The sequence below is a fragment of the Lepidochelys kempii genome, chromosome 4 (assembly GCF_965140285.1).
Source record: "Lepidochelys kempii isolate rLepKem1 chromosome 4, rLepKem1.hap1, whole genome shotgun sequence".
Classification (NCBI taxonomy): domain Eukaryota; kingdom Metazoa; phylum Chordata; order Testudines; family Cheloniidae; genus Lepidochelys; species Lepidochelys kempii.
Window position 1 is genome coordinate 1,602,010 of NC_136383.1, and position 16,513 is coordinate 1,618,522.

Consider the following 16,513-nt stretch of genomic DNA (forward strand, 5'->3'; position numbering starts at 1 on the left):
ATCAAGCAAACTGTTGATCACTACCGGCTGAGCCCGACAGTCTAGTCAGTATGGATTGGATGAATGGACTATAAGGTGGATAGAAAATTTTTTTAACTTGCTGGCAAGAATACTGTGGGAGACAATATCAAAAGCTTTGCTAAAGTCAAGATACATCACGTCTACTGCTTTCCCCATATCCACAGAGCCAGTTATCTCATCAGAGAAGGCAATCAGGTTGGTCAGGCATGACTTGCCCTTGGTGAATCCATGTTGACTGTTCCTGATCACCTTCCTCTCCTCCAAGTGCTTCAAAATCGATTTCTTGAGGACCTGCTCCATGATTTTTCCAGGGACTGAGGTGAGGCTGACTGACCTGTAGTTCCCCAGAGCCTCCTTCTTCCCTTTTTTAAAGATAGGGCACTATATTTGCCTTTTTCCAATCATCTGAGACCTCCCTCAATCGCCATGAGTTTTCAAAGATAAGGGCCAATGGCTCTGCAATCATATCGGCCAACTCCCTTAGCATCCTTGGATGCATTAGATCTGGACCTATGGACTTGTGCATGTCCAGCTTTTCTAAATAGTCCTTAACCTGTTCTTTCACCATTGAGGGCTGCTCACCTCCTCCCTAAAGTCAAGATATACCACGTCTACTGCTTCCCACTATCCACAAGGCTTGCTACCCTCTCAAAGAAAGATATCTTCTTCTAACTTAAGGGAAAGAAATGAAAAACAAAAAAGGTTAGACCCATTGTAACTGCTATGCCATCTTTCTGAAGAGGGCATATCACAGAGTCAAATAAGATACCCATAAAATGCCACATAAACCTCTGATTGGCCAAGGTTAAGAGGAAAACATGTTCCAACAATGAAAATTGCGTATTGACAAGAGCATTAAATTACTGCATCCTGGCACCTGAGCCAGCCAGCTGCCTCCATTTGGTGGTCTCTAGTACCCAGAAAGTTTACAAACAGGAAAAGGTGAATTGACAAGTGAAATGCTTCCAAAAAGTAGAGTTTACAGATGGTGTGGGAAATCTACGTAAGTCCCCACCTTCCCCCAACACACACGCTACTGATTTCCAGAGAAACACCAAACAGCACGAAGTTCCCTATGCCATTTATTCTGTATTGTACTTACCCTTTTGTGTCATCAGATTGCAAATTCTTTTCCACAGGGATCTGTTCAGCACATTCTCCCCATTGTACAGCTATGTACACATCTATGGTTTTATATAAGTAAACATCAAGCTACCACTGGGTCACAGCCACGATACTACATGTCACAGATTACTTTGCATCTTTACAAAAGTACTGATCGGTTGGGGGATCTTGCAGGTGAACTATCAAAGAGACAGACAGGTGCTTAGCCAAACAACCACTGAGGAAATAGTGGGGTCCCATGGATAGGGCACTTAGAAGAGGGGTCAGGAGATTGGTGGATCCATCTCCTCATGACCTGTGACTTGCTGTGTGATCCAAGGAAAGTCACTACACTTTTCCTCATCTCAAACTGTGAAATGAGGTAAAGATTGTTTTTATTATGGGGAGCCCCAGATAAAACCTCTGTGCACTGTTTGAGAATGTTCTCCCTAGATACTGATAAATGATAGCAATAGAAATGTGGGTCATTTATGATCTCACATTTCCTATCTGGATTTCCGTAAATTATGCTCAACAAGTTTAAAAGAAAAAAAAAGTCAAGTTTTCCAAACCCGGGTGCCTAAAGTTCACCTACTGAATCCAGATTTGACACCTACATAGAAGCAACTTGGTTGTCAGAGAATGTTGAGTACCTGTCGCTCTTATTAACATCAACAAAAGTTGGGGTTCCAGCTGGGATCACTGGGCTCCTCTGAAAATCAAGTTGGGGTGCCGAAATATGGATTCAGGAACCTACATTTAGGCACCCAGGGTGGAAAAATTTGACCTAAGAAAATGGCTTGCCTTAAAAGCTGTACTACACAGCGGTAGCTTTGTTCAGAACACACAGGAAAACAGAAGCACTTATTTCTAACTATTATACTGAATCTTCTGAAGTCAGAATTCAGATTACACTATGACACATGGCTTGCAAACAGCTAATGCCCAGCATCCTACAAAAGGATCAAACCACCGCTACACAACTTCAACAGTTAACACTTACAGTACAGGGCTGTTCTGATTTTGCACTAGCAGATAAGCCAAGGTAAGACGCTGCCCTTTACATGATATTCTTCTGCCACCATTAAACAGCTTTTAAAAAGTTGGCCTTCAGCAGCAGCAGCAACACTATCCCTAATCAACAGCTTTCAAAAGGATTTCATGGCAAGTGCGTGCTGCACTCCGAACACCAGTTCTTCCGCCTTCAAAATGAGGAGGGAGGGCAGCCCACAAAGCACAGAGGGAGACCCACCACCGAAGCCTATGGGGGACACACTGGTTCTTTTGCCAAGACAGCTCACACATGCCTTTCTTCACTCCATGCAGTGTTCTGCAGCTAGAGGAGTGTTACCCTCCAGACACACTAACCATGTCACACGTGTGGACATACACACGCCAATGGGCCCCTTGAAACTGCATAAAGTTCTACCTCATCTCCATTTACTGTTCTGCACAGCTCTGCCTGCCTATATCCCATCCCTCCCTCGCTCTGCCCACTGCTCTCCTGCTCCTCCACCCACATTCACCTCTGTGCTTTCTACATGCTGATCCCTAGGTCCAGAACAACCCACCTTTGCCCGTCCTCCTAGGCTCCACACTCCTCTGCCCTCTTCCGCCTTGCCCCATTAGAGCATGGCGCCCTCATCCCACCTTAAACGGCAGTTCTTCAAATATCAGAATTCAGGAGCATTTTTTACAGTATAATGCAGCCCATGCTACCTTTGCTTGTTCCACCTCGTCTTCCCCCTCCCTCCCCTGTACCCTTCCCCACCACTACCTGTTGCTGATTTCCTGAGTCTGACGCAGACTGCAAGATCTGCAGAACTGGCATCACATCTCATTTTCTCTCTCTCTCCCTCCCTCTCTCAAGCCCTGCAAAGAGATGACACGAGAGAAGCACTTTTCCTCCCATTCTGAGCTCTCCATTATAAATTACATACCTCAATAAGGCTTGGCCCCCTAGAACAGCCACAGAGAATGGGATGCACTGGAGAGGCCAGGCCCCAGATTCCTTAGTGCGGCTGCTCCTAGCTAAGGCAATGAACGTGACCCAGGAGGTAAACATTGGCGTCACCACACCAATGACCAGACAAGTGCCGATATCATCCCACTGTGCGGAAGCTTCTTGTAAGATGTGCACCAGATCAAGTAAAGCAATAAATAGGGCAATATTCCTATATTTGGAGAATAACCTAAAGAGACAGGATGACTAATTTTATACACCCTTGCGGCTTATATTGTTCTGTATGCTTTTAAGATCAAGTTAGTGGTCAGGAGAAGAGGCTGTTTAACTGCAAAGTGTAAGGGAAAAAAAAATCTTATTAAAGCCACTATAAAAAGAAAAAAAGAAAAGGAGGACTTGTGGCACCTTAAAGACTAACAAATTTATTTGAGCATAAGCTTTCGTGAGCTGCAGCTCGCTTCATCGGATGCATTCAGTGGAAAATACCACTGAATTTTCCACTGAATGCATCCGATGAAGTGAGCTGCAGCTCACAAAAGCTTATGCTCAAATAAATTTGTTAGTCTCTAAGGTGCCACAAGTCCTCCTTTTCTTTTTGCAGATATAGACTAACACGGCTGCTACTCTGAAACCTATAAAAAAAATAAAGTTGATGATTTCATGTTTGTTTCTTTTTTAATCTATGCAGGGTAGGGATAGATAACAGAGGGTCCTAGACAAATTAGAGGATTGGGCCAAAAGAAATCTGATGAGGTTCAACAAGGACAAGTGCAGAGTCCTGCACTTAGGACAGAACAATCCCATGCACAGCTACAGACTAGGGACCGAGTGGCTAGGCAGCAGTTCTGCAGAAAAGGACTGAGGGGTTACAGTGGACGAGAAGCTGGATCTGAGTCAACAGTGTGCCCTTGTTGCCAAGAAGGCCAATGGCATTTTAGGCTGTATAAGTAGGGGCATTGCCAGCAGACAGAGGGACGTGATCGTTCCCTTCTATTCGACATTGGTGAGGCCTCATCTGGAGAACTGTGTCCAGTTTTGGGCCCCACACTACAACAAGGATGTGGAAAAATTGGAAAGAATCCAGCAGAGGGCAACAAACATGATTAGGGGACTGGAAAACATGACTTATGAGGAGAGGCTGAGGGAACTGGGATTATTTAGTCTGCGGAAGAAAAGATTGATAGCTGCTTTCAACTACCTGAAAGGGGGTTCCAAAGAGGATGGATCTAGACTGTTCTCAGTGGTAGCAGATGACAGAACGAGGAGTAATGGTCTCAAGTTGCAGTGGGGGAGGTTTCGGTTGGATATTAGGAAAAAAACTTTTTCACTAGGAGGGTGGTGAAACACTGGAATGCGTTACCTAGGGAGGTGGTGGAATCTCCTTCCTTAGAAGTTTTTAAGGTCAGGCTTGACAAAGCCCTGGCTGGGATGATTTAGTTGGGGATTGGTCCTGCTGTGAGCAGGTAGTTGGACTAGATGACCTCCTGAGGTCCCTTCCAACCCTGAAATTCTATGATTCATGCTCCCAAGACTCTTTCCTGTCTGGACTGCTTGAATCTTAGGTATCATCACAGCAGAGATCATGGAAGGCTGGCATGACAGGTGCTGCTTATTAAACATTTGCATCTCAGGGCTAGTCTCTGCTCAAAGCAAGGGCAGTGATTATTCCCCTCTCTTTGGAACTGGTGAGGCCACACCTGGAGTATTGCGTCCAGTTTTGGTCCCTCCGCTACAGAAAGGGTGTGGACAAATTGGAGAGAGTCCAGCGGAGGGCAACGAAAATGATTAGGGGGCTGGGGCACATGACTTACGAGGAGAGGCAGAGGGAACTGGGGTTATTTAGTCTGCAAAAGAGAAGAGTGAGGGGGGATTTGATAGCAGCCTTCAACTACCTGAAGGGGGCTCCAAAGAGGATGGAGCTTGGCTGTTCTCAGTGGTGGCAGATGACAAAACAAGGAGCAGCGGTCTCAAGTGGCAGTGGGGGAAGTTTAGGTTGGATATTACGAAGAACTATTTCACTAAGAGGGTGGTGAAGCACTAGAATGGGTTAGAGAGCTGATGGAATCTCCATCCTTAGAGGTTTTTAAGGCCCGGCTTGACAAAGCCCTGGCTGGGATGATTTAGTTGGGGATTGGTCCTGCTTTGAGCAGGGGGCTGGACTAGATGACCTCCTGAGGTCCCTTCCAACCCCAGTATTCTATGATTCTGTAAGCACTACAGCAGTGCAGCTCCATCGATGACACTGTAGCACGTTGGCGGAGACACCCTATGCTGACAGGAGAGAGCTCTCTCGTCAGCATAATAAAATCACCTCTGCAAGCGGCATCACCTATGTTGATCAGAGCAGCTCTCCCGCTGACTCAGCGCTGTCCACACCAGCACTTAGGTCGGTATAATTCACGTCACTCATGGGGGTGGTTTATTCACACCCCTGAGTGACATTAAGTTATATCGACTTAAGCCCTCAGCATATGTCTACTCTGCAATAGAAGACCTATGGCTGACCCAGGTCAGCTAGTTCGGGCTTGCGGGTCTAAACACTGCAGTGTAGACATTCAGGCTCATGCTGGAGCCTGGGCTCTGAAACCCAGCAAAGACTCAAGCAAAGACCCAATGTTTACACTGCAGATTTTAGCTTTGCAGCCCAAGCCCCACAAGCCCAAACCAACTGAACCGAGCTCAGACTCTGTGCCACAGGGTTTTTATTGCAGTGCAGACATACCGTCAATGACTGTCTCTACACAGGCAAGCTTGTTCCTCCAAACATCCCATGGGAGAACTCCCTTTGCGCTGGTGGTTATGCATTTTTAATATACTCCTCACAATACTGTGCACAAGAGTTAGACTTACATAGATTCTACCCAAGCAAGCCAATGCTTCCTGCTTTTCCCTTGAGTAATATTTGGTTGTGAATAAACATGGACAATACTGAACTGAAGGATTTGTTCTTCAATGAGTAGAAATCAGTTTTTGTAAAATTTCATTGACTACTGAAGCATTTGTGGGGCATGGATTTAAATCCTGCTTTTAGGGCACCAGCATGCTCGGAGTAAAGGAGGTAAGCCATCACTTATAATCCTTTAGACTCGTCACCAACTGGGGTTGTATTAAATTTAAAAAAAAAAAAATCTAATCTTCAAGCACATTAAAGCCAGACCGCTGGTTATTGCTGTGAGTGACTGCACTCATGAGGTCATATCAACCAAATTCCGGCGCTGCATGGAGGCAGTCAGCAAACTCCTCCTAACATGTAGGTCTCTTCCCAGCAAAATTGTAGAGTTTTCTAGAGCTGGCATCATTTCATAGGATGTAAAATATTTGTAGAACTGCACAATAGTGCCCTCCACCTACTCCCTGCAGCCAAGGCTCTGCCAGAACTTGGTGACTGATGTGCGTCACAGCGCATGCCAAGATATTAATCAGAGCAGGGCCCAGCAAACCAGGGTGAGGCAGGACATGGTAGGAACTCACGTAAAAGTTGTTTTAAGATAGAAATCTGTAGAATGACTTTCTCATCCTGGCAATTTGAGGAGTACTTCTGAACTACTCCTCCCAGCAAATACCCTGGATTTTAACTCCACTTAACCAGGTTTAAGTCTCCATACTACGTATGTGGAGAGGATGTGGGATGTGCTCACATCTGTCAAAGAGTGCTATTCTACACAAGTAGCTGTTTCATGTAAATTTATGTTTTCTTATCATCAGTTGTAGGAGCACGCCTATAAGAGTTGATTTTTACAACCCCACCCCCAAATATACAAGATCGACTTCCGCATATGTTAACAGAAATTACAGTGAGCACCAAACACAGAGCATTATAACCATGCAAACATAAGCACCAGAGGAGGTAAAGATAAAATAAGAACTGTCCTATTCACAGACAAACCTCCCACTAGTAGAAAAATTCTCCTCATGCTAGCCAATTATTTCAAGCAGTTTATCACCAGAAAAAGCGGTCAGCTGCTAAAAATTAAACAGAAATGATGGTTGTACCCAGTCCCAGCGTTAGAGATGTGAGTAGCACGCTGAAAACAAATCAGTATGTCATTAAGGCCTTCCACATCAGAGCCATGACTGCCTTCTCCAGCTCCAGCCCACATAGTGATATCATGCATAATGTATGGGCTGAGAGTTCACAAACCGCTGTTCTACTTTCAGGTGAATTTCTATGGTAGAAAGAAAAAATATGAAGTCAAATAAAATTGCAGAAATTTAGTTTCCATATAGAACAAAATGGCTTCTGAAAGTAATGTAACTCAGGAGCGTATGGTTAGACTATTTTTAAACACATTTTTCATCCACAGACACACAGCACACCCCCCCTCCCAATGTTATACACCTGCATATACTGCATGGAAACATACGTAGATCTGGCTATAACTGCTAATTCTGCTACTAGTTCTGAAACCGAAATCCACAAATAGGCTAGCAAGCCATTAGCTGAAAGATTCTGTAATCAAAGACATCAACTGATCAGGCATTAGTAGCATCTTTAGAGAAACAATCATTTCATTCATTCCGTTAGGAATACAATCTAATTTACACACATCTTTCTTAAGCATATTCTGCTGTCACACGATCTCTCCTAAACGCTATTAAATATTCTGTACATGGAATACCACACTTTGATACAGTACACTATTATATTTACATATGGCAGTTTATAATGTGATTACTTTTGGCAGTATTTCCATCACTAAAACTAGACCTTTTCTTGTTACTATTCCATGAATGGTGCAGCACAAGCCGACAGCTCAAATGCAATTGTATTTAGCATCTAACAGAAATGATCCTTGACATATTTTGCCTCTTTTTGATTTAGAGCACCGAAGATGGCAAAAAGGTCATAAATTTGTAGAAATCAATTGTTGTAACCACTGAAAAAATCCTTAAAAGGGATTAATTGCTTTGCCTTTGCTTCTTCCTACTGGTCTCTATAATCATTGCAAACCCCCTCCTCCCCATCACTCTCTTTTCCTATTTCCCACATCCACTCCTCATCCAAATCCCTCTAGGTTACCTAGAATTTCCCCTTTTTTCCCCCACAGAAAATACTTTGCCATGTCTGTCTGTGCCTCAGTGATCCCATCTGCAAAAATGGGGATATACAGACTTCCTGCCTCCTATCTACTGCTAGTCTTGTTCATTGAGGCCCCAGTCCTGCAGACACCCGAGTAATCCCATTGACCTTAATGAGTGCTGTTGGATGCTTAGCACTTCTGAAAAGCAGGTCAGTTATTTGCACTTCGGAGCATGACTGTAGAATTGCAGACAATTTTAAAAGCTTTCCATAATGGGAACCTAGACACTTTCCCCCTTTTTTAAAAGAAAGGCGTTTCAGACAGCAGTGACTTCATACTCACAGTTACATTATTTAACGAACTGAATTTCTGAGCACAAACGTAATGTCACAGTAACCTGTGGGTACTGTGCAGAGCTGCTCCCATCTGCATGAGGTGCTTGGTCTCTCCCACGGAAGGATCATTATGACTAAAGTCCCCTTTTAAAGTGGTACTTCTGAGCCTGTATATTTAGTGCAGTGGTCACCAACTGGTCAATCGCGGTTGACCCCAGAGGCTCTCCCAGTCGATTGTGATCGCTGGTGGGGCTGCCGCTAAGGATCCCACACTGCTCTTGGAAGCGGCCAGCACGGCCCTGAGGGGCGCAGGGATCTCCCTTCACACGCTGCTCCTGCCTGCAAGTACCACCCCGGCAGCTCCTATTGGCCGGGAACAGGGAGCTGTGGCCAATGGGAGCTGGGGAGGCAGTGCTTGCAAAGAGGGGCAGCACGCAGAGCCACATGCCCCTCGCCACCTCCCCCAGGGGCTTCAGGGATGCGTTGGCCCCTTTTGGGAGTAGCGTGGGGCCAGGGTAGGCAGGGAGCCTGCCTTAGCGGCAGCCACGCTCCACCACACACCGGGAGCTGCCGGAAGTAAGTGCTGCCCGGTGGGAGGCCACACCTCAACCCCCAGCCCCAAGCCCCCTCCTGGAGCCCAGCACCCCTTACCGCTCCTCAACCCAAGCCCCAGCCCTGACCCCCTTCCCAAAGCTCGCACCCTGTACTCCCTCCTGTATCCCAACACTGTACCCCAGCCTGGAGCCCCCTCCTGCACTCAAACTCCCTCCCAGAGCTTGCACCCCTCACCCCCTCCTGCACTCAACCCCCTGCTCCAGGCTCAGCCCAGAGCCCCTTCCCACACCGTGAACCCCTTGGCCCCAGCCCAGAGCCCGCACCCCCTCCCAAAGCCCAACCCCCTACCCCAGCCTGGTGAAAGTGAGTGAGAGTGGGGGAGAGTGAGCGACAGAGAGAGGGGGGATGGAGTGAGAGGGGCAGGGCAGATCCTGGGTTGCCCTTAAATTCAAAAAGTGGTCTTGGGAATAAAAAGTTTGGAGACCACTGACTTAGTGCAACTGCATGGTCAACAGAGACCTAAAACAACCACCACAAGCAGACTAGCAACAGCATCAAACAGACATATATGTACACTGCGTGCAATAGTCGTGATTCAAGGCTCTTAAAAGAAGTCAGCATGAACACAAAAACAGAAACAGCAGAAAGAGAAGCTCTACCATTAAACTGTTTGATTCCCAACACTTCAGACAGAGCACTGGTTCTTCCTCTAACACAGTGGTTCCCAAACTTTAACAACCTGTGAACCCCTTTCACTAAATGTCAAGTCTCGCAAACCTGCTCCTAAAAATGTATATTTCCAGGGATTTTCTCCTTTACCTGAGTATAAATTATAAAAGCAATGATCTTGGAAATATAAAATTTGTTTTTATGACATGCTTATTACACACTATTTATTATTAATTGTTATTTAGAATTACAGTATTTTTATTACATTATGAAAATGGCAACACTCTTCCAAGATCTCACTTTCGTAGCTTGTATCACTTTGAATAAGCCTGATATAAGACAAGGCTCCTAGGTTTCATCAAGGAGTATCAGATGTGAAACAACATGAAGGTATTTAAGAATCCAGCTCAAAGAGTTCCTCCTACACAAACATTCAGGTCTTGAGCAGTCCAGGCAAACAACGCACGTTCCAACAAAGCTTAAACTTGTTCTTCACAATAATTTTAAAAACAATACTAGTAGCCTATTTAATTTTAAAAAACAGCAAAAAATGTCCACCTCCCTTTCCATTTCTTATAAGGAGTCTTGAAGTTTAAATCTCCTCAGTGTGACAGAAATGCTTGCTTTGATCTGCTTAGCTCTTGGAAGTCCAGGGGCTCTGGGCTGCTGGCCCTAGGGACAGCTCTGTCCGCCATTAGGGATTTTTTTTCCCCGAGAAGTCCCTGTAACATTTTGTAAACCCCAGTTTGGGAACCAATGCTCTAACATAAGGCAGCCCAAGGCTGGGACTTCCTAGCATCATTCCCCAGAAGGATGCTGTGAATAAAGCCCATCAAGGAAGGTACTTGTCTGTCACAAGAAGCAGACATAATCACCGGTCCATTTGCACGCACTTAATCAAAATAGTTAAAGCAATACAATGTTTAAAAATGTAACGATGCTGTTTTGAGAATGCAGAGTGCAAGGGGAGTGCTGTCTCTCAGCATTATACATTTCATGGCAAAGGACTGAACTAAAAAGACCCTCTTAAAAAACCCCCCTGAGCACCTAAATCAGTAAGAGCACGTGCGAAAAGGTTTAAAAACGAACAGTTTAAAAAATCAATGCCTCCTTTGCCTAGCAAGCCCTAGAGTGCAAGACACCAAGAGCTGAAAGATGTGTACCCAAGTACTTACCTCTTAGACACCCTCTCCTGCTTATGCAAACATTAAAAGAGCCCCCAACCTGTTTAATGTTCTCTCTCATGCGTCTGCGCACACACACGCGCCAAGGCTTGCATTAACTACAGTAGGGCAATTGCTATCATCACTGGGACTGGTGTAATGACTTCCCTGGGGAACACACAAGCTGACGGCAGGAAGGAGGTGTCTATGAGAGCCCTGTGTGGTTTCAGTTCCCAGCCCCTCTCTCCTAAAGGTTCTGGAACATATTGTCAGGTAGGGAATCAAGACATGACTGGTGCCGTGATCTGATCTCTAATTCCCTTTGAGTCTCCTGCTCAGGGGCCTTGTGCCAGCCACGAGCCCAAGGTACCACCCCCGAGCACAGTGCTCGTCCCACCCAGGTGCCTGTGTGCATTTGTCCCTCTGCGACTGCATCTAGGGTTGCCAGGCATCCAGTTTTCAACCAGATCATCTGGTAGAAAAGGGACCCTGACAGCTCTGGTTAGCACCGCTGACCGGACCATTAAAAGTCCGGCTGGCAGCAGAGTGGGGCTAACGCAGGCTCCCTGCCTGTCCGACGTCATGCAGATCCCAGAATGGACGGCATGTCTGGCTCCTAGGCTCAGGGGCAGCCGGGGAGGTTCCACGTGCTGCCTCCACCCTAAACACCAGCTCCGCAGCTCCCATTGGCCTGGAACTGCGGCCAATGGGAGCTGCCTGGCATGCCTCTGCCGCACATGCCAGTTGCTTCCGGGAGCAGCCTGAGGTAAGCGCTGCCCGGCTGGAGCCATTATCGCAAACTCCCTGCCCCAGGTCAGAACCCCCTGCCCCCGCAACTCCCTCCCAGACCCCGCACTCCCTCCCACACTCCAAACCCCTGCCCCAGCCCTGAGCCCCCTCCCTCATACCAAACCCCTTGGCCCCAGCCCGGAGGCCCCTCCTACACTCCAAAACCCTCATCCCGGCCCCACCCCAGTGCCCATAACCCCAGCTGGACCCCATACTCCCTACCGCATCCCACCCCACTGCCCCAGCACAGTGAAAGTGAGGGAGGGGGGCTGGGCTTCAGAGAAGGGGCAGAGCAGGAGGTAGGACAAGGTTGTTCTGTTTTGTGCAATTGGAAAGATGGCAACCCTAACTGCATTACTGCACACTCATGCCACAGCACTCCTCCATGACAACTCTGCAGGAGGGCAAGGGTTAGCCATCACTCCAGGTCACTAGTGCCAAGCACCAGAGCAGCAGCTGTCCTCCTAAACCCACTGGTACCAAACTTTACATTATTAACATGGTTGCTAACCTCTATTTTATTGGCAGCATTCGAGTTTTCATAGAATATCAGGGTTGGAAGGGACCTCAGGAGGTCATCTAGTCCAACCCCCTGCTCAAAGCAGGACCAATCCCCAATTTTTGCCCCAGATCCCTAAATGGCCCCCTCAAGGATTGAACTCACAACCCTGGGTTTAGCAGGCCAATGCTCAAACCACTGAGCTATCCCTCTCCCTCTCCCCTTTGCTATGTAGAGATACATGGCAGTGCAGCCCATCAGCTAAGCATGCTGGCTTTCCTTCCCCTCCCTCAGCAGAGCCTGCCCTCACGCTTGCAATCCAGCACAGCCGGCAGCATCCTACAAGCTGGGTGAGGGACACTGGCTGGGAAGCAGAGAGCTAGGCTGCAGCTAGCAGGGGCCTGCAGCTTACATGATAAGCAACAATAAGCAGGAGGCATGGGGCACCCACTATGTGTGACTCCACCTAGGAGAACTTACAGATCTGTACTTAGAGGTAATTACCCCCAAGTACTGACTCAGCTCTGTATCTGCTATGGGGCTACAGCCTAGGGGAGATTTAAGCTCTACTCTGCCCCTTCTGTTGTATCTGACTAAGCCATTGAATCAAGGGGGCATCTGCCCCCTTTTCTGTATCTCTTACTTCTAGCTGGCTGTGAGAGAGCTACTTTCTTGACTTTAGCAAAGCTTTTGACACGGTCTCCCATAGTATTCTTGTCAGCAAGTTAAGGAAGTATGGGCTGGATGAATGCACTATAAGGTGGGTAGAAAGCTGGCTAGATTGTCGGGCTCAACGGGTAGTGATCAATGGCTCCATGTCTAGTTGGCAGCCGGTATCAAGTGGAGTGCCCCAAGGGTCGGTCCTGGGGCCGGTTTTGTTCAATATCTTCATAAATGATCTGGAGGATGGTGTGGATTGCACTCTCAGCAAATTTGTGGATGATACTAAACTGGGAGGAGTGGTAGATACGCTGGAGGGGAGGGATAGGATACAGAAGGACCTAGACAAATTGGAGGATTGGGCCAAAAGAAATCTGATGAGGTTCAATAAGGATAAGTGCAGGGTCCTGCACTTAGGACGGAAGAACCCAATGCACAGCTACAGACTAGGGACCGAATGGCTAGGCAGCAGTTCTGCAGAAAAGGACCTAGGGGTTACAGTGAACGAGAAGCTGAATATGAGTCAGCAGTGTGCCCTTGTTGCCAAGAAGGCCAATGGCATTTTGGGATGTATAAGTAGGGGCATAGCGAGCAGATCGAGGGACGTGATCGTTCCCCTCTATTCGACATTGGTGAGGCCTCATCTGGAGTACTGTGTCCAGTTTTGGGCCCCACACTTCAAGAAGGATGTGGATAAATTGGAGAGAGTCCAGCGAAGGGCAACAAAAATGATTAGGGGTCTGGAACACATGAGTTATGAGGAGAGGCTGAGGGAGCTGGGATTGTTTAGCCTGCAGAAGAGAAGAATGAGGGGGGATTTGATAGCTGCTTTCAACTACCTGAAAGGGGGTTCCAAAGAGGATGGCTCTAAACTGTTCTCAATGGTAGCAGATGACAGAACGAGGCGTAATGGTCTCAAGTTGCAGTGGGTGAGGTTTAGATTGGATATTAGGAAAAACTTTTTCACTAAGAGGGTGGTGAAACACTGGAATGCGTTACCTAGGGAGGTGGTACAATCTCCTTCCTTAGAGGTTTTTAAGGTCAGGCTTAACAAAGCCCTGGCTGGGATGATTTAACTGGGAATTGGTCTTGCTTCGAGCGGGGGGTTGGACTAGATGACCTTCTGGGGTCCCTTCCAACCTGATATTCTATGATTCTATGATACTTGGGAACCCGCCAGAGTCATCGACAAGACCCCAAGGGCGACAGCACCCCCGGAATGCTACCAACTAACCACAAAGCAACCCCGCCAGCCAAAGGGATCAGTTATTGTACCTCTATTTTTACTGCTACTAGGATTGAAATAAAAGCAAAAACAAAAAAAGATGGGGAAAGAAGAGAACAGAAAGTTAATAACTAGAGCTGGTTGAAAAAACCAGTCTGTCTTGGAAAACTGATGTTTTGACATTGTTCCCATTTCCCCAGGGTCAAAACAGATTTCTGTTTTTCATGAAATTTTGCATAGCACTGAATTTTTACACAAGTTTTGTTTACTAAAAATCCAAATCTCTGTAAGAAAACAGTTTTTGGCGAACAAAGAGGTTTTATAATGGTTTGGGTAAACGTTTTGGTAAAAAGATGGAGGAAAATGTCATGAAAATAGAAAATTGCAGAATTCAAGAATTTATCACACAGGCCTTTTCTGAGCAAAAGCTTTCAATACAAAAACCCAACTCTGTGAAGAGCCCCTATTTTATTATTGATCCCCCTCACTGCTCTCTGTACCACCGTGCCCTGCAGCACTATCCCTGGAACCAACACTACAGAGCTCTGGCTAATCCTGCCCTCCCAGTGCCAGAGGAACAGGAAGAGCAGCGCGGCTGCTTCGAGTGCTGAATGCACATAACTCGAAGCAGCCATCTCCAGAGCATGCCCACGCAGCACCATGCTCGAGCTGAACAGCGGCATCGTGGTCCCTACTCTGGAAAGATGTGCATCCTACGTTTAATTATTTCCCTTTGCAGTTTCCACAGCACATGTGCAGCTATTAAATCAGGTGATGCTAACGCAGGATCACAATAACTCAAAACCAGACACATGACCATCTGTGAAATGAGGCACAAAACACTCCAGTTGAGAGCAGACATGCCAAATGCCAGCCTGAAAGAATTAACTTGCCTATTTAATGCCAGAACAAATAGTAATCCTACATTTCCACCCTGTGTCTTCATATTTGGTCCTTGCAATCCCTCATTCACCACACATTCCCAGCAGCCCAACTTGCTCTTGTTGTTGTTCTCAGAATTATCCTCCTATTTGTCTATGGGTAAAGTTTTAAAAAGCACGCGTTTTAGGGGACAAGCTGACATTAAAAGGCACTGACAGTTCGGCTCTCCAGCCATCTCTGAGATGGGACTTTTGAAAATTTTACCCTACATCTCTCTTGCTATAGCACGGTAGGTGTGATCTTTTCTTAGCCACCTGGGGAAGGACTATTACCTCCTTGCTCTGGGATGAAACCACTGCATTATTGCGCAAAGAGGTGATACAGTTTGAACACTGCATGGCTGGAATGCCAGCATGAACAGTACTTTTCCAGACCATCTGGAGAACTGCCAGAAGCTAAGAGAAGAACACTGAGGATTTTTCTATTCTTACTACAGATGCCCTCTTCATAAGATGCAAGTTTGAAAGTGTATTTCTTTCATGCTACCAGAAACTACACATGCCCGAAAGGGCACTACTCTATTTGGACCTAAAAGGGTTCTCACTTTTCCTAACACACAACAAACTGATTTAACTGCAGCCCATGCCAAACTACCCCCAACTCTCTGGAACGAAAAAACCCTCAAAATGTAAGAACGTGACTGGCTCATAATAGCTAAAAGGAGCTGGATGATGTGATTTATTAAGTGCTGACAAGTTTGGAGTCCATCTTCTAGCAAGCTGTATAATTGGCTTTACAGGTATTCCTGACTCTGACACAATCACTTGTTGGATTTTCCTTAATATTTTTAGTTTGTAGGTACAGTGGTCTCCCCTTTATACAGTGCTTTCCATTCAAAATTATTCCAAAGCACTTTGGGTGGACTGATTTAAAGTGAAAAGCCTCAATTTAAAATCAACTTCTCCATTTGTATTTCAGTTCATTTCTAAAAACGGTGCATTGTCATTAGCTGATCTAACCATTAAAACATGCTGATTTACAACTAACTAGAGCCTTTACACTAGATTTGGTGCATCTTTTTGCTACCTAGGAGAGTCCACTACAACTATATACATTTATTTAAGCAATCATATACCTTAATGTTTTCAGATTCTTATTAACTGTACATTTTTAGTATGTCAGAAAATGGTGAATGATGGGTGGAGTCATAAATATTCATAATTTCAGAACTGAGAAAATCAGAGCTCAGATAGGGAGAAGCTATAAAACAGGAGTATGAGACCACCCAGGTGGGCTCAGTGGGTGATTCTGATGAGCTAAATGACGACGTCTCCTAGAGTCAGAGGCCAGGTCCCAATATCTCTGATGACTTTTCCAGCCTCTTGCTCCGAAGAGCACAGCCCCTGGGTCCCCCCACAGGATCAAGCCCTTAACACAGCACGTGACCTATTGTGCCATATTTATAAAGCTTGACCTCCAAAGTTAGATGTTTTCCCCCAATTCTCTCTTTATACAGAAAAGCAGCCTTTTAACTCAAGTTTCTGACAGGGGCTCACGGGTTTAACAAAGTTTATTTTTTATTTAAATGTTTTAAGAGATTATAATAAATTCAGCTTTAACTAATTTT

The 16,513-nt window shown here is 46.0% G+C and overlaps 1 protein-coding gene across 6 annotated transcripts in view; it reads right to left on the bottom strand.

Annotated features, from left to right (window-relative positions):
- MFHAS1 (multifunctional ROCO family signaling regulator 1) overlaps positions 1–16,513 on the bottom strand; it is a 130,646-nt gene that overhangs the window by 62,634 nt on the left and 51,499 nt on the right. The window contains exon 2 of one of the 6 annotated variants that reach the window (XM_073340184.2): positions 6,737–7,254. The exons of the other annotated variants lie outside the window; for them this stretch is intronic. Within the exon in view, the coding sequence (XP_073196285.1) occupies positions 7,196–7,254 (59 nt within the window). The 3' untranslated portion in view covers positions 6,737–7,195. Of the gene's footprint in view, positions 1–6,736; positions 7,255–16,513 lie in introns of those variants that run through there. 6 annotated transcript variants of the gene reach the window in all.